Consider the following 17,476-nt stretch of genomic DNA (forward strand, 5'->3'; position numbering starts at 1 on the left):
CAGTGAGGTACAGATGAGTCTCTTGTGGGCAGCAGTAATGGACTTGGTGCAGACAGTTTGAGACTCGCTACTTGAGCAACACTCAGGCATACTTTAACTGGAGCCAAAGCAGTCCAGAATGAATTACAGCTCATATAAACAAAAAAAAAAAACCCACATCCTTACATCTAACATCCATATTGCTTTAAACAAGCATAGACGCACATTCTATACATGTACACACACATGCATGCTCACCCGTTCAAGGTCACACACAGGCATGGACATATAGACAGCAGAGAATATGTGACTGAGCCAAGTAGATGCACATCTATGAATATGGATCCCAAATCAATATAAATGATTTTCAGACTGAGCAGGGCGCTTTGGTACACTTGATTCATCTCTATTAATGTTTACAAAGAATATGAACTCAATGACCATATGTCCAATATGCTTTAAACAAATCACAACTTAAACTACAACTTAACTGGCTTTGTTTTAGAGACAAAACCAAAAAAATACAAGAGAAAACCACACAAACTCAGACATTGTCAAACACTCTTTTGATTCTTCACATTACCTTTCTGAGCTGGGTGAGCCCTGATGAAGTGCTCTTGGAGTAGTCTCTCATTTTGCGTAATCTGACCCCGCAGAAGACAGCATCCACTTGCATGGTTCCTTTCCCTCAGAGTAGTTTTTCTTTTTTCCTCTCCCTCTCTCTTTTCCTCAGTTTGCACACCCCTTACCCCTGCCTCCGTCTTCTCTCACTTTGCATAGCCCCTGCCTGCACCTCCCACACGCATACAGAGAGAAAGACACAGAGTACAGCTCCAAGCGCACAAAAAGTTTGAAAAAGGCACAAAGTCAGGGAAATCCCTCCTCCCGTCCAGCCTCTGGGCTAAAATGTTTACAGCTCTTTCTCCACTCTCAGCTCTAAAACACACACTCACTCACTCTGACTCCTATCTCTCAATGACGGTGGTTGCTTTCTCTCTCTCTCTCTCCCCCTCTCAAACTTTTCCCACCCCTCCTTCCCTCATGCCACCCCCTCCCCTCCTCCCTTTCTACCTCCTTCTCCTTCTCTCTCTCTCTCTCCTCCCTCTCCATTTTCCATCATCACCCCCCCACCACAACTCCTCCCACCCACCTAAACCCCCCACTGCTGAACTAATCTGCAGCTGGCCGGGCGATTGGAGCCCTAGTTGCCGGGGAAACGAAGTGTCCTGCTCAAAAAAAAAAGGAATGGAGCAGGAAGGGGCAAGCACAACTGAATACATAAATAACAGCCTCCTCTGGGAGCCAATTAAAGAAGCCCAAGGGCCGCTCTTCCTCTCTCAATGAGGGGACAACATGTTCATCTATTTTATCTTTACAAGATTTTGTTTACTGGTTCACACGTGACAGTCAACAGTAACAACAACAACAATTAAAACTAATCAAGAAGCAATAAGTGGTTTGTGCTGAATGATGTGTGTGGTGGGACTTGAGTATTTTCAGACAGAAAATGGTTTGGCAGTATTTGGGTTGATTACAGCTGACCTCTGCTCGATAAGGGAATGCAAACTGGGGGAGTCCACCTCACCATCAGGCACAGAGCTGCAGAATAACTCGATGGTTCTGTGGAAACAGTGGAAAAACAAAGCGGGAGCAGGAAACAAGAATGGACATGCATACTGATGACCAGTGTGATTAATAATTACCCTGTTCAACCCTACAGGCCCTCTTTAAGTCCAACAAACTGATGTTTTACTGACATGGAAACAGTGTTCAGAGTCTGTGATCATTATGTTATAAATGTGGCGATAGGGTATTAAATGATGCACAAGACATTTAGAGATTTCCATCGAATGTAGTAGTAACTTCAGGGAAGTTAGGGCAAAGAGATACAAACTATTTACTGTATGGGACTTAGAGATGAAACGTTTAGTCTATAAATTGATTAGTCAATCAACAAAAACTTAATCAGCAGCTATTTCAATCATTCTTTAAGCGTTTAAGTCATTTTTCATACAAAAATCATCCCCTAGTTCCAGTTTGTCACTTGTGGGGATATGCTTCTTTTTGCTGTATTTTATGATCGTAAACTGAATATCTCTGGATTTTGGACTGTTGGTCACACAAAATAAGCAATTAGAAAATGTCACTATATGTTTTAGTAAATTGTGATTGGCATTTTTCACTATTTTTGGACATGTTTCATACCAATTGAATGACCGATTAATGCCACTTTAACCTAGCTAAGTGTATTATATTGTATAATATGTATTATATTTTAAACCCATAGTTCATGCACAACATACATGTATATACTGTACAATAGGTTTTACAAGCTTTACAAAGTGTTTCTTGTAGGTCAGATGTATTGGATTGCACTGATATTATGATATAATAATAAAGAGTTATGATACTGTGTGCTGTCCAGCAGAGTGGAAAAACATTTAAACTTATTTTAAAGCTCTTGAGTAAATTCAAGGGGAGTACTGGAAACAGTGGGTTTGGATTTTTGTACTCACATAATATGTGCACAAGCAGACAGTAAAGATACACATGCACATACATAAGAACTGTACATATAACTAGGAATCTGGGTTGCATTGTGTTTTCATTCAACCTTTCAGAAGTGTAATACAATTACTATCTCCGCACAAAAGCATGTGGATGGGCCTCAGCTGCATTCTTACAGTCATATCGCTGAGCAGCTTTCATAAAGTGTTTAACAGCATCACCTCAGCAGAGCAACTATCCTGCTGACCTCTGAGCCCAAACCCTGACCTCGCCTTTGAAATGCAAGAGAGATCTGAAAAGCCTGGCTTGTCCATCAATAGCTGTTGGGGGAAGAGGGTGGGAGGTGGGGGCTAGCAACATCTGTTTGGCGTTTATCCCACCTTATTGTGTTGTTGAGTCCTCTATCAGGCCTACAGCTGGGATCCGGGGAGCGTACAGGGCCCACTGTCCAGGGGACACAACCCGTGACTGGGAACATGGCTGGGACTAATTCTCAGTCCTTGATTGTGGATAGTAGTTTGAGTGCAAGGCCTCTGGTTAAAGCAGAGGAAACAACAATGAAATCAAACCCAGGGTGTGTTTTGTTCCCTGCCTCCTTGTTTCATTTCCTTTCCTTTCCTTTATGACCCAGATTCTGCTAGCCAAACCAATACTGCTTGAGTCAACTCATAGGAACTTTGTTCAGGAAAATGCAGAGTATCCCATCAGGAAGTTCTTTTTAAAGCCACTTCCTGCACTGTTCTGCCAAATTACGTAAAACATCAACAACTGATCCACAGGTAGCTACAAAATGTTAGTTGTTTCATGAATTTTCACAACACATACAAAAGGTTGGAAAAACGAATGGTCTATGTGCCCCTATGCCTGCCTCATATTTTTTGTTGTTTTGGATTGCCATGAAATTTTGTTCATGGTTCCTAGATGATTAATCCTAACGAACTAATAACTGAATACTAACGAGTAATCCCCTGATTTTTTCCTTTAGCGCCATCACGAGACTGGCATGTGGTTTTGAGTGAAATGACTAAACTGTTAAACTGTTAAATGGATTGCCATCAGATTTGGTACACACATTCATGTCTCCCGGAGGATGAATTGTAATAATTTTGGTGATCCTGACTTTTCATTTACCACCACCATCAGATTAAAATTTAAATTTTTCCAATACGTTGACGTATGACCAAATTCCTGCAAAATTAATGACACTCCTACGGAGCCCCCCTGGGGTGACCTGTGTGTGAATCTGTATGCACAGTTTGTAAACTGTGCTCTCAGATTCATAATCCGTGCCCTTGAATTACGAATCCATGCCCATGGATTTGTAAACCCTGCCCTAAAATCTTTAAATATTATAATGTAATTATAATATTATTATTTTTTATATTATTTTTAAAATAATTTTTACATTTCTAAATGTAATGTCTTCACTCTGTTTGATGCTTCATACCTGGATAAGCAGTTGCACTGTAGATGTAAGTCTCTCACATTGTCATGACACGAAGTTTGGCTAACGAGTAAGCCTGGGAAGCTAACATTAGTTCCTTCCCTGCTAGCCTCAAACTGAAAGGTTGATTTTGGAGTGAAAAGTACAATAAATACAATGTTACACAATGAAAGCTGTGAAACATCCGAAAGTCATTTGAGTGCATGGATTGCAAATCCAACCACCTTCTCTTTCCCACTCTCTGTCTTTCTCTCTCAAACACACACACACACACATTCACACAAACACACACGCAAGCAGCTTTATTATCAATTTGTGACTGTGGTTTTGGCCAATGAATGTGTTCACCTACGCATTTGTGGCCTTTTTTACCGCCAAAGCTCTTTTTTTTTTGGTCAGAAAGACAAAGCCACCACTGATGATATGGCACTGACGATAGAACAGTTAAAAACGGGCAATGCTAAGATTGCACACAAAGTGAGCCAAAAAAAAGTAAGGTGTGGGAGGGATTAAGGCAGGTTGTCCATTACAGACTATGTTATCTGCTTGAGTTGTGAGGCATTGTACAAATATGATGTCCAAAAAACCTGAAAAAGCATTCATGTTGTGGGCCCACTAGCCCACAGCCTAGTAAGCCCACTCAACAAGCTCCATCAGATCAGCCCTTGGTGTCAGCATTCATGAAGAACAAGAAATCTAAACTCCTGGACGAGTTTGTGGAGTTCTGTTGCTCTAACCTGTGCCTATTCGATGTCATGTTCAGTAAAGGGTTTACTCATGTGGCACAAGGGCTAATAAATATAGGTGCACGTTATGGGGTAGTGGATGCGGACTCTGTCATCTCTCACGTGCAGACTATCTACGAAAGGTCAACAAAGCACTGGAACACGGAATTGGCATCACAACCAATATGTGGACAGACAGCTTCAATTTGAGATCGTATACAGTGCTTAACACAATCGGAGAGTTCTTGTCCCCCCTTTAAAGATGCATCGGAAGATATGGAGGGTGACAGCTACCCAACAACAGTCCTGTTGTGGCACCGTAGGCTGAAAGGACATTGTGAGCCTCTGTGCAGGGATCCAGGCTACATGCAACAGCTCTGAAGCTGTGCAGGAGTGCTCTTAAACCAGAAGTTTATGATCACTCCCACCCATAAAATCGCCACCTTCCTCTCCCCACATTTCAAGACATTGAAAATGCTCCTTCCAGATGAAAGCAGAGTTGGGATGATTCCTAAACCTGCAGGTCCCAGTCTGAGCAAACTAGTCAAGGTAAGCTTCAACCTGTAATATTTCAGCCTGTAATATTTTATTATTTCAGCTTGTAATACTTCAACCAGATGTCGGTCTAATTGAGATGTAATTATTGTGCACATACTAGATGCTAATTCATTTTGCGTTACTTTTTGTAGCACTGATGGGGAAGACAAGCGCATCAAGCATCCCAAGGGAGGAGGCTCTAGAAGGTACACATCCTGAACTTACATATTGTTGATAATGACACAAAATGCAATGAGTAAAGTGGACTGTAGGCCACAAAAGTAGGCTAGTACAAAACCATAATATTCTATAAACACATTAGAAGTGTGTGTGGAATAGTTTGACTTTGACTTTGTGATGACGGCCACTCATTCATTTTTATGCCAGAGCATTCATTGAAAATATGTAGAATATTCATGGAGTGGGAAGACACCCCAGACATAATTGAGCCAGATGAAGTACAGTGTTACCTGCAGATTCAATTCACTGTCGACGAGTGCCAGGAGGACGTGCTTGTGTTTTGGAGGGATCACTGTTACACATACCCTCTCCTCTCCACACTACCTAGAGTGCTGCTGTGCACTCCAGCAACAAGTGCATCCAGTGAGCACACTTTCAGCTCAGCTGGTCGTGTGCTCGAAGTGCATCGAAATAGGTTCGTGGAAATGTGGACTTCATTCTTTTTCTACACAGTGCAGCCAAACACTATGCTAAAACAAAAAAGACAGTATAGACTTAGACATGTAGGCTACTATTTTGTTAAAGTTCACCATGAAGCTGTGAAGGATGCATTGTTTGTTTGTGTGTGTGTGTGTATGTGTATGTGTGTGTTTGTATGTGATAAAGAGAGAGAGAGAGAGAGAGAGACAGAGAGAGAGAGAGAGTTCAGGTCTTTTTCCTCTGATTTAAAAATCCGTGACGTCATTACAATTTACAATTTGTCATCACAATGTAAAGTCTATGGGCTGAGCTGGAACTTGCGGGTGGGGCCAGCGGGGGAAACACTACTGCATAAAAATTCAGTGGGCCGCACAACATGGAAGCAAACTCGGAGGCTAGAAACTTTTTTGGCGCATGCGCCAGCTGAGAAATTCCTATAGGACTGAATGGGCGCCATTTTTGGTCTGGTATCCAGCTCTTATAATACATCAATAAAGGGGACCTGCTCCCTATGTAGATATAAAGGACTCATTCTAAGGTAACAAAAACACAATGATTTTTATTTTCATGGGATTATACACTAATTAAAACATACTTATGAATATTATATTCCATTTCCACCAACTCCGTTCCGCTAGAGGACACTAAATCTTACACACTGGTCCTTTAAAACAATAGTCAGGTGCCCAAATAGGTTTTTCTTGCCGTAATCATTCCTCCTGCTCATACTGACCATAAGAGGATTCCTTCATAAAGCACTTACAATGTAAATGATGGAGGCCAAAATCCACAAGCCTCCCTCTGTGCAAAAATGTATTTCAAAGTTTATCTGAAGCTAATATGAAGATTCTGCTGCCTAAATTAGTCAAATCAAGTAGATATCTTTTGGCGTTACAGTTTCTTTTAGAGTCAGAGTCCCTCTTTTTGTTGCTATACTCCCACTGCAGCTCAACAGGGAAACACTGTCCAAGGAAATACAATGAGGGAATTTTATGCTAAAAAAAACTGTAAACTGTAATGTGGAAGATGTCCACTTGATATGACTAACTCAGACTGCTGACGCCACATATAAGCTTCAGATAAACTTTTAAATGCATTTTTGCACAAAACAATTGTGTGGACACACTGCAGATTTTGGCCCCATCACTTACATTGAAAGCACATTTGAAGGGGAGTATTTTAATGGCCAGTATGAACAGGAGGAATGATTACAGCGAGTAAAACCTCTTTTTGTGTTTGGCATCTGACTGTTGTTTTATGAGAGACTTAAAAAATTGTGAACCTATCCTTTAATCTATTAGCATGCATCATAAGCTGATCATACGTTTGTTTTGTAAAATAGTGATTTTCTAACTAACTATATCTGTAAATGTAAAGATAAGAAATGTAAAGATAAATGTATTATAAGGGCTTCTGGCTCAGTAAAATGAGGTGCACTGGGGATTGTAAGGTTCCCTTTCATAAATCCTCACTTGGACAGACGGCTTTTTCTGTTTGGGGGATCAACATGTGGAAATCTTTAACCACAGAACTCAAAATGGATCATGACTGAGATCATTTTAAATTCAAACAGCTTTTAAAGAGGGATCAGTCATGTAGTCATGAGTGATCTAGTGCTTGTTGTTTTATGAGACTTTTATAGTATGTTTGTCTGTGAGTTGTTTGTGTTTTGTGCTGCTTTACTTTGTTGTTGACTTTCGTGTTGTAATACGTGCATGTGTATTGTTGCATTTTGTGTTTTGTGCTTAAATGTATGTTTATGTATTGTTGAGTCTTGTGCAGTTTCATGTATTTTAAAAGCTCATATAGGGACGGGCATTGCAAACTAGCTTATGCTATAAATGGGAGTATGTGGCATAAATTGATGCTTTATACATTTAGCATAATATTTCCCTTTTGAAACGTAGCTGGTAACTAATATAAGTTTGTAGTAGCATAAAATGGACACACACAAGTAAAATAAATTACTATTTATTAAATAATAGTAAATAATACATACTCACCTCCTTGCCTCATTCCCTGGCCTGAAAAACGTGTGATATGTCTCCATCTGTAGGACAATCAACGTCTCTGCAGTGGCTCAAAGAAGCCCTGCTGATGAATGGTTTGCTAAGAGTTTTACCAATTAATAGTGAGAAAGGCTTTGAACAAACAAACATACCGTGTAGTAATAAGCAACAGACTCCGAGTGCACCGTCAGTTGCTGTTTGTCATCCCTCCACTTAGCTTGACGGTTGTTGAATTTTTGCACATAAACGCCGTCACAAAACTGACAAACACTCACATGTATGAGCTAAAACCCACAAATGAGCACACAAACCCACATGTCTTATTTAACAACAAATGGTTAAAAGTTTTTTTTTTAAATTCGTCTTTAAAAGGAAACCACGTGACCTCAACGGAGCGACGTCATACCCGGAAGTGGAGAAGCTGTCATTGTAATGTTTTCATGGATGTGTTTTCAATGGACATTGATGATACGTCAGCTGAACTATGAAATGTCTCACTTGTGCATAGCGTGAGGAGAAGCTTTTTATTTTGCTGCCATGCACATGGAACTACAGTAACTGTCGCTAACCGTAAGTTAAAGTAACCGCCGAGAATTTAGTACTAAAATAGGTAAATATTCTTGTAGCAAGTTCAATGTAGCTTTTATCCAGGTTCGCTCTCGCTATGAAGGTATAACCTGCCATAAATAAGTTGATGTTTAACATGGAAGTCACATATTACTGCGAGTTCGGGGTCATCCTTAACTGTTGATTTTGAAAAACTCTCTTTCGTAATACAAGAAAGGCAGATGTGGACCAGTTCGCCTTCTTGATCTGGACTGAGCTGAAACACACCTGGCATGATCATTATGGCGGTATTTGGAGCAAGAGCAGTCCTTCTAAACCTGAGGTCCACTTTCCAGAGAGCAGGCTCCCTTCCCAGAATCAGACTCATCCAGAACTCCAGGACATGTCTAGTAAAGAGAGGGCAGATTTTATCAAAGGTACCCAAGGTTACACTGCTATGTTGGGGTGCAGTCAGTGTGTCATTATCCTCTGCAGCCAGATGCCAGGAAGCCACTCTTCCATCCCGAACCGCTCACAGGAAGTCTCTAGCCAAAGTCCAAGTGCACAAACTTGTGTTTTTCCTCCGCCTCAGCCTTCGTGCCTTGGTGCTTCTCCTCAAATTTGGCCCCCTTCTCCTCCTCTCCCCCTTAACTCTGTTATCCACTCGCTGGGCCTCTCGCTGGCTGGACGCTCTGCTGTGGGTGACTGAATCTTCTGGTCCCACTTTTATTAAGCTGGGGCAGTGGGCCAGCACCAGACGGGACATCTTCCCTCAGGAGTTTTGTGAACGCTTCTCCAGGCTCCACGTTAAGGTCCGCCCTCACTCTTGGGCCCACACCAAGCAGTGTCTCCGGAGGGCCTTCGGGGAGGGCTGGAGGAGGGTGTTTGTGTTTGAGAGTAAAGAGCCGGTGGGTTCAGGATGTGTGGCCCAGGTGTACCGTGGCTGGGCCAAGGCGGACCAGGTGGAGGATCCAGCCTTCCAGTCTCTGGTGGAGGAGATGGAGAAAGAGGACCTGCTGGAAGCATGGGAGATACCTGGTCTGGGAGGAGTGGCAAGCTCTCTGTGGCAGCTCTGGAAGGGGAGTAAGGAGGAAGATGGCTATGAGGAGAGGAGTGATCCAGTTTGGCAGCATGAGGAGAGCAGCACAGAAAAGGACCATCTGATACCTGTCGCTATCAAGGTGAGGGGGACAGTCAAAAATAGCCTCACTACAGTATAGTATGTCCATGTTTCAGTGTGTTTGATCCTTTCAATTCCCTGAAAAATAATAAACCATTGCCTTCATGAACTGTATGTTAATCAGAGCAAACCGCCATGTATTTTTTCAAGCTCTACAGAAGATGTTTTTAAATTGTTTGTTGTGTTGAAGGTGGTCCATCCAGGCGTCAAGAGGCAGGTAGAGATAGACCTGCTGCTGATGAAAACAGGCAGTTGGCTCCTGCACTGCCTGCCTGGACTCAAATGGCTCAGTCTGTGTGAGATAGTAGAGGAGTTTGAGAAGCTCATGACCAAACAGGTAAGAACATTCAGACTCCCATATTTCAAATGAAACAGAGTTTTCAAAGGTTTTTTGACTTTGTGCTAATCCTACACATAGGAGCTGATTTTTCAGCCTTACATGTTTGCGTGCAAGTAAAAAATAAAAGGTGCCTAGATGTAAAGTGTATCATATTACGTTTACAGCATGAGGAGAAATATCCTCACAGAATAGAAGCTGGAAGTGAGAACTGAGAACCAAAGTTGTGTCATTTCATTGATGGGACTGAACATTTGTTTCAGATTGACCTCCGTTTTGAGGCCAAGAACATTGAGCGTTTCCGGGATAATTTCCGCGATGTGGAATATGTCAAGTTCCCAACTCCATTAAGACCATTTGTCACCAGGACTATTTTAGTGGAAACATTTGAAGTGAGTACAGAAGAATGTATAACTATTGGGAAACACTGAGTGAAATGATTGAGTGAATGATGAGTTATAGACAATAATGAACGATTCAAAAACTGTTATAAGTTATGAGATATAAAACTGTTCAGGAAACTTCTATGTCTGTGATTTGTAGGTAACATATAATAAGTCTGCTTGAATTAATATCTATTTCATTCATCATAAAAGAGGCCAACATTCTTTGGTTTATATTCAACCTTTTATTTCAGGAGAGTGAGCCCATTTCTAACTACCTGAGCTCCAAGATTCCTCAGGAGGTGAAGCAGAGAATAGCCAGGATGGGAGTAGACACTCTGCTGAAAATGGTGATACATCTTCTGGTGGCCATTAGTGGTCTGTTTGACTGAATGTTGTTATATAATTAGATAGACTTTGTTCACTTAGTGTCTCTATCTATCCCATTTGTACGTCTGTGTTTCAGGTATTTGTGGATAACTTCGTTCATGGGGACCTCCATCCCGGGAACATCTTGGTCCAGTGTCGAGGGCCTCTTGCTGGTTCCAGTGACAGTACTGGTGCCACAGGGGAGGCCCAAGGTAAAACGACCCTCACTGACCTGTGGGACACTGTGGTGGTCAGTGTCAGACCAGACCCGTGTCCTTTCCAGTTGGTGCTGCTGGACGCCGGCATCGTAGCCCAGCTCAGCAACCATGACCTCACAAACTTCAAGGCTGTCTTTACAGCTGTGGTGCTGCGTCAGGTAATAATGGAAGGGCACATACATGAAGTATCCATGCTTAATCAGTAATGATACATGAGCTTTTTTCACTTTTTTTTTTACAGTGAATGAATGGTCAGGAGTCCTTCCATATATGTTTGAACTTATATTTATAGCAGTTTCATTTAAAGTGTTGGATTGGTTGAGTTGTCGGTGGACAAACCCAGTGATTGAAGTGTTCCTGGGTCTATAAGTGATTTTGATTAAATCCATTTAATATTCTAATTAGTTGTTTTCCAGAACTGGAATGTCAGGAATTCATATATGTTAAAACCATATATTTAGAAATCTAGAAATTGTTCACCTACAGGAATTTTGCGAACATAGTTTATGAGTCGTTTTATTCATTTATTCATTTTCTTTACCGCTCATCCTCTAGAGGGTTGCGGGGGAATGGAGCCAATCTCAGCTGACATTTGGGCGAGAGGTGGGGTACACTCTGGACAGGTCGCCAGTCAATCACAGGGCTAACATATAGTATAGAGACAGACAACTATTCACACTCACATTCACACCTACGGGCATTTTAGAGTCACCATTTAACCTAAGCTGCATGTTTTTGGTCTGTGAGAGGAAGCCGGATGCAGGCATGGGGAGCACATGCAAACTCTCTTGCTCTGAGGCGACAATGCTAACCGCTGCACCACCGTGCCGCCCCACATTTCTAAATCGTCCACTTTTACAAAGTAAATCTGCAGCATGTGCTTCTGAGATGGTAAATATTAACAGACAAGATAGGTCAAGGGTAAGCTCCACATTGGATTAACTGTTGCTGTGGTTTTGACTCGCTCTCTTCAGGGTGAGCGGGTGGCAGAGTTGATCCTGCATCACGCTCGGGCCAACGAGTGCCAGGACGTACCTCAGTTCAAGAAGGAGATGTCCCAGCTGGTGGACAATGCCCTCAGCAACACCCTCTCTCTGGGAAAGGTAGTAACCTAGATTTGTGCTTTCTTATTATGTTTGATTTGTGTTACTAATGCAGGGCCACATGATAATGAAGATGGTCATGATTACCATATTGGCCCGACTATAAGATGACCCTGATTATAAGACAATTATGGCACATGATCATACACAACACACCGATATGTGTTTTCTTCTATTTCTGGCTTGTATTGTGCTTGTTGTGTAGTTTATTAATGATTTATCTTTGTGTGCTTTTCGATTCTCATTGCCCCTGTGAAGAGTGAAAACTCGTCCTTTTACCTGGTGACTGTGGTCAGAGACTTAAGGAAATACCAGTCATTGATTACTATGTTTGTTTAGTCGAGTTTTTGTTTGTGTTTTATAGATTCAAGTGGCTGACTTGCTCTCCAGAGTTTTTAGTCTACTCATCAAACACAAGGTAAAATATCCGGAGGTAACAGTCATTATTAGTCACAAAAAAAACAAAACACTCAGTTCTGGTTCAGATCACTTCTTTTTTTAGTCTACAAGTTTATTACAACAGGAAACTATTCTGACTGAGTCACTGCTGTTTCCACTCAGACCTAACCAGTTTTTCTCAAGTAGAAGAGCCTGAAAAGTAATTTTTGTGTAGTCATCTACTCAATCCTGAGTTTTGTTTTGTCATATTTTTAGCATGAAGAGAGAAATGACAGATGAAACCATTTTGCTCTTCTTTGTTCCACGTTGCTGTTAAAAAAAATGTGGTTTTCTAGGCTGTTGCTTTGTGGAAGTCACTGATAATTGAAATATTTGAAATGCTGTACTGAAAAATCAGTCCTATGCAGGAAACTATTTACAAAGATGTTAAGATGTCTGTTTTCTTACATGAAAATCTGCTGCTTTTCTACTTGATGTCTTAGGTGAAGCTGGAGAGTAATTTTGCATCCATCGTGTTTGCCATCATGGTGCTGGAAGGCCTGGGCAGGTCTCTGGATCCCAACTTGGACATCCTGGAGCTGGCCAAACCCATGCTGCTCAAGAACTGTGCCTCACTGCTCTGATACGCACATGCATGTACACACATACACACAGCTGAACCACAACAGATCAAACACACACAGGTACAAAGCCTTGTATACTGTATACAAACTTAGGGTACATACATATATGTGTATATCCTCCCAACGCCATGGTAATGCCATGGCAGGATACGGCACACGGTCTGTCTTCAAGCTTACGATGCTCACTACATTTCAGCAGTGTTGATGACATAAATACCTCATTGAGTTTTACATTGGTGGATACTTCCACTTTCATCACAGTTACTCTTGAATATTAGCACTTACTGTCTGGTCGGACTAAACGTTCACCCACTTATATCAAATATAAGGCACCTCTAACTGAATCTAATGAAAGAGAGCAGATGTGCTTTACATGAGGCACCATTTGAGTGCTAATGGATGAGTCAGACACATCAGCAAACACACAGATGGCGAACATCCCTACTTGAAGTTCAAAGGCATATTTTTACTTTTTAATGGCAAATATTGATCTCAGGGTGTCTTTTATCACTCCATCTTGTATTGCATCTTAGTTTTCTAATAGGCCACATTTGCATTAGTGTGAATCATGATACACTGTAACATTTGTTCTTATAAAGTACATTGACAATATGAAGCCATTGGCTAATTGTAATTACAACTGACCTTTTAGTTGTTTTAACTTTCCATTAAAATAGCGGGAACACTTATACATTTCAATAAAAAAAAGGGAATCTATACTAATTTATCTTTTTCTTTCTTTTGTTGCTACAAGTGACTTGTAAGTTTGTGATGATGTTGACTGTTGCAGCTTCAAACCAGAAAATGCACTATAACAAGGGCACAGAGTCCATTAATTTACAATTTTATTAAATCTGTCAATGAAAAACACAGACAAGAGACGCGATTTTGTCAATGTCATCAGGAAGAACAGTCAGCATGGCTGAAAGAGTGAGATCAGGAGGTTTTGGTGCAAAAAAAAAAAAAAAAAAAAAAATTTATCACATACCCTTTATTGCAAAACTGTTGATTTTTTTTTCATCACCATCAAGAGCCCAGATAGAGCAGCACTGTTCAAGTAAGGAGGGAGGGGAGAGGTGACAACTGTGTAAAAAATCTTTCAATAATAATAATTATAATAAATAATAATAATAATGACAAAAGAAATAAAAACATCTCTAATAGACAAACACAATCACCTCAGTATAAGACGAGATTCTGTCACGGTCACGACAACCAGAGAAAAATTGTTTTCTTTTTTTTCCTCTTTTTTTTTTACTGAATTAAATAGTTTTTAAAAATATCTCACCATTTACTTATACTCATCTTTTTTTTCATTTATTGCGAAAAATAGGCAACTGGACTAATTGTGATAATGCAAGTTTGTGTGTGTCTGTGTGTATGTGTGTGTTTGTGTGTATGTGTGTGTGAGAGAGACAGAGAAACAGAGATTAAGTGAAGAGATATAGTGGAACGTCTTGGAGCGTTGGCACTGAGAGCAGCAGCAGTGTGTGGCGATGCAGTACTCTCATGTAGCCACCGGGTGGCACAGTTCAGTCAGAACATTCCTCCAGGGCTGGAGCTATGACACCAACCCCCACCCCCCACAACTGTAACAGAGAAGTCAAGTTCTGCCAACAACAGCCTCTGGTTTTTGGAATGATGCTTGTGTGTTGAAACTTTGTCCACGGTCTCTTATCGGCGTTGCCAGATCTCAGTTATATGTACAAAGGTTTCAAATCCCTGAAGGACATCTACAAAGACAAGTGCAACCTTCATGTGACCATCCCCTTTCTGGAGAAGCTCAGGGATCAAAGGGTTCCTCTAGAGGAAAAGAAAAAGGGAGAATAGTACCAATCAGATCTGGTAAACGTGCCACAGCAGGACTCAACATAATTGTTCTTGGTTTAGAGCAAGGGACTAAAATCAGGAATGATGGCAGAGGACCAAGATTTAGGAATGTCAAAAGCTGAAGGCGAGAGAGGGTTGTAACATAGTGACCTTCCTCAGAGGGGGCGCCGAAAATATCCTAACATAATTCTTTCTAACAGAATGTCCAAGAGGGATGACTAAACAGGAAAGAAACCAGCGCACAACTAAAATAATGCATCCATCGTCCGTTTGTTATATCCGTTCATGCTGATCCATCAGTCTCTCCATGCATTTTAAAAATAGTCTTTAAAGACCAAGCAGTCCTCCTCCATCTTAAATTGATTGTATTTTTGTTTTTTGCTCATCCCGCACTTTCTCTATCTGTCTCTGTCAGAGTGACAACTGTCAGTGTGGTGCCCCCTGGAGGACTGGCTGCCCTCCAGTTCTCTGTGGCAGCCCCCGGCAGGAGCACGCAGCTCATTTAGGAAGGTGGGGGTGGGGAACCAAACAGGTTAAGAGGGGGCTTTTGGAGAAGGATTCTTGGAAGAAATCAGGGTGTAAACTTTAGTCCAACGTGGATGCTTCTTCCACAGCAGGGTGAGGGAGGGAAGCTACTGGGCTGGAAAGGGAGGAGAAGGGTCCATGTAGACAGATCTTGAGTAGATCTCCTGACAGACACATACGCTCATTCTCACACATAATAATACACACACTTGTCTGTCTTTGAGGCCCCGGCGAAGTAAAGGTCATGGCAGATGGAGCTCTGGGCAGTCAGCTGCAACATCTTTTCGTTGAGTTGTCTTCCTCATCTTTGAAAAGATAAGTAGCTGTCAGTGGCTCATGACTGGAACCAAACAAGGTAAAAGTGAGACTTAAGAGGAGATAGGTAGATCAGTGATGGAAGGGACTGGCTGACATCTTGACGGCAGAAGAGAAGAAGAAATCACATCTCTTTTCAGACCGGAGACAGAGTCCTACTTCTCCTTTTTATGGTGTGAGCAGCATCCATCCTCAAATTATCAGAATCTTTTTGGGAGATGTTTTGGAAGACACAGCTACTATGTCATATTATCTCCATAAGCATGTCTTTACATTCCTTTTTGGAGAAGATGGAGGGGCTTGTGTGGGAGTTAAGCCTACTCAGATTAGCATGTGAGGGTGCATGTGTGAGATAGGGCAGGAAAGAGTAAGTCTTTCTCATCTACTCCGACTCCACGCTGTTGTTCCACAGGCTGCCACACCAGGGGTGATGTTTGGGCTAACTGTTGGGGGACGAGGGGAGGAGGGCGTCTGATCAGAGTTTGTGGCTACGAGTTGAGCCAGGGGTGGTTGAGGCAATCGCCGGCCGAGGCCCTCTTCTCGGGAACCATCTCCAGCATGGGCAGAAGAAAGTGAGTGAAGTGACCGGCATCCTCATGTGACCAGCCGTACTTCTCCACCAGCACGTCAAACAGGGACCACGGCTTCAGCTTGGTGATGTGCCTCAGCTCACCTGCAGGGGGCGATAAGGAGCACAGTCAACCACAGCGCAAGAAGATGAGGGGACAAAAATGAGCAGCGGGATTTGAATAGTCAGTTCACCCACATTACAAAAAAACTATATTCTCTTACTTATAGGATAAGCCTGGTGATATTCAGTTTTTTCCTTATTTTCACTGAATTCCATGAAACGACTAAAACCGACAATGAGTTGATCCTAACAAGTATTGCCTGTGAAGCCAAAGCCTGATACAGAGCTTATTCCTCTGTGCAATACACCTCCATTGTTGTCCAAAAAATATCAAAAACACACCACGTTGCACTAGGTGACGTGTTCCTTGATTACAATGAACACACCCTCTGTAGTTTATTTTGAGTTATAAACTACAGTGTCATACATAAACACATGCACTATATTTCTTCTCAATTGTGCACCAAATATGTATCAATCCACAGCTGAAAATAGTCCCCAACAAATGCAGTTGACTGTTTTAGTATAATTTGTTAAAAACTACAATATCCTGCTCTTTTAGAAAATTACTGAGCACTAGCAAAAAAAGAACCTGATATATTTGTGAGTAGTTTTTCCATATTCATGTCTGCAGTAGAGATATATTGCCTTAGGGCTGAGTGCCACAGACAAAGAAAGGTATTGAGAGAAAGACATTGTTATCACACATTGTTGGTTGTGGGATTTGTTGTCAATAAGAAAAACATCGAATAACAATAGGCTTATTGTTTACTATCCATTTACTATCCATTTACATCTGAGATTTCTACCTCTACCCCAATACAATGGAGGAAAAAGGAATTTGTGGTGCTTATAGCATTGGAAAATTAGATTTAAGAAATCTTGTACCAAAACATTTTTCCAAAAACAGTATCCCTGTTACCATGGATAATCCACAGAACAGTCAACAGTTATTTCTTTGGTAGAAAGTAGTTCCAATGAAAACAAAAGTCTATTCACCTCTATTGTATCGGAGTGGAGGCAGAAATCCGAGATGTCAAAAAGTATTTGCATGGCTAGTAAGAAAACACGTTTTTTTGGGAGGGTGAACTGACTCTTTAATTACACTCAATGGCAGGCCATGACTCTGCAGGCTCCGCCCATGCATTACAGCAG

At 41.4% G+C, this 17,476-nt stretch overlaps 3 protein-coding genes across 10 annotated transcripts in view; 1 reads left to right on the top strand and 2 right to left on the bottom strand.

Moving 5' to 3' along the window:
* The window catches only part of si:dkey-82f1.1 (DENN domain-containing protein 2A), a 45,519-nt gene extending 37,351 nt beyond the window's left edge, over window positions 1-8,168 (bottom strand). The window contains exons 1-3 of one of the 6 annotated variants that reach the window (XM_042410510.1): window positions 8,015-8,168; window positions 7,857-7,944; window positions 1,522-1,599 (exon numbers count right to left, since the gene is read on the bottom strand). In XM_042410510.1, the coding sequence (XP_042266444.1) occupies window positions 1,522-1,599; window positions 7,857-7,903 (125 nt within the window). In that variant the 5' untranslated portion in view covers window positions 7,904-7,944; window positions 8,015-8,168. The other 5 variants (XM_042410511.1, XM_042410509.1, XM_042410512.1 and 2 more) reach the window with 5 other exon arrangements.
* A 110-nt stretch (window positions 8,169-8,278) lies between these two features.
* Window positions 8,279-13,743, top strand: adck2 (aarF domain containing kinase 2). Of its 3 annotated transcripts, none has more exons than XM_042410518.1 (9): window positions 8,279-8,432; window positions 8,643-9,589; window positions 9,779-9,925; window positions 10,189-10,317; window positions 10,563-10,658; window positions 10,775-11,053; window positions 11,870-11,998; window positions 12,363-12,416; window positions 12,880-13,743. In XM_042410518.1, exons 2-9 carry the CDS (start codon window positions 8,702-8,704, stop codon window positions 13,018-13,020), a joined length of 1,863 nt encoding a protein of 620 aa, XP_042266452.1. In that variant the 5' UTR covers window positions 8,279-8,432; window positions 8,643-8,701; the 3' UTR covers window positions 13,021-13,743. The 3 variants fall into 3 exon arrangements, with proteins under 3 accessions (XP_042266452.1, XP_042266453.1, XP_042266451.1); XM_042410519.1 differs by having other exon boundaries at window positions 8,647-9,589; XM_042410517.1 differs by having other exon boundaries at window positions 8,280-9,589.
* A 104-nt stretch (window positions 13,744-13,847) lies between these two features.
* srpk2 (SRSF protein kinase 2) overlaps window positions 13,848-17,476 on the bottom strand; it is a 70,547-nt gene continuing 66,918 nt past the window's right edge. The window contains exon 19 of the mRNA XM_042410520.1: window positions 13,848-16,363. Coding sequence (XP_042266454.1) covers window positions 16,179-16,363 — 185 coding nt within the window. The 3' untranslated portion in view covers window positions 13,848-16,178. The remainder of the gene's footprint in view (window positions 16,364-17,476) is intronic.

This window comes from Thunnus maccoyii, chromosome 5, assembly GCF_910596095.1.
Source record: "Thunnus maccoyii chromosome 5, fThuMac1.1, whole genome shotgun sequence".
In the NCBI taxonomy this organism is placed as follows: Eukaryota; Metazoa; Chordata; class Actinopteri; order Scombriformes; family Scombridae; genus Thunnus; species Thunnus maccoyii.

Coding starts and splice junctions, on each gene's coding strand:
- adck2 (XM_042410518.1), top strand. CDS start 8,702: ATGATCATTATGGCGGTATTTGGAGCAAGAGCAGTCCTTCTAAACCTG. Junction 9,590..9,778: donor TGATACCTGTCGCTATCAAG/GTGAGGGGGACA, acceptor GTTGTGTTGAAG/GTGGTCCATCCAGGCGTCAA. Junction 12,417..12,879: donor GTCTACTCATCAAACACAAG/GTAAAATATCCG, acceptor TTGATGTCTTAG/GTGAAGCTGGAGAGTAATTT.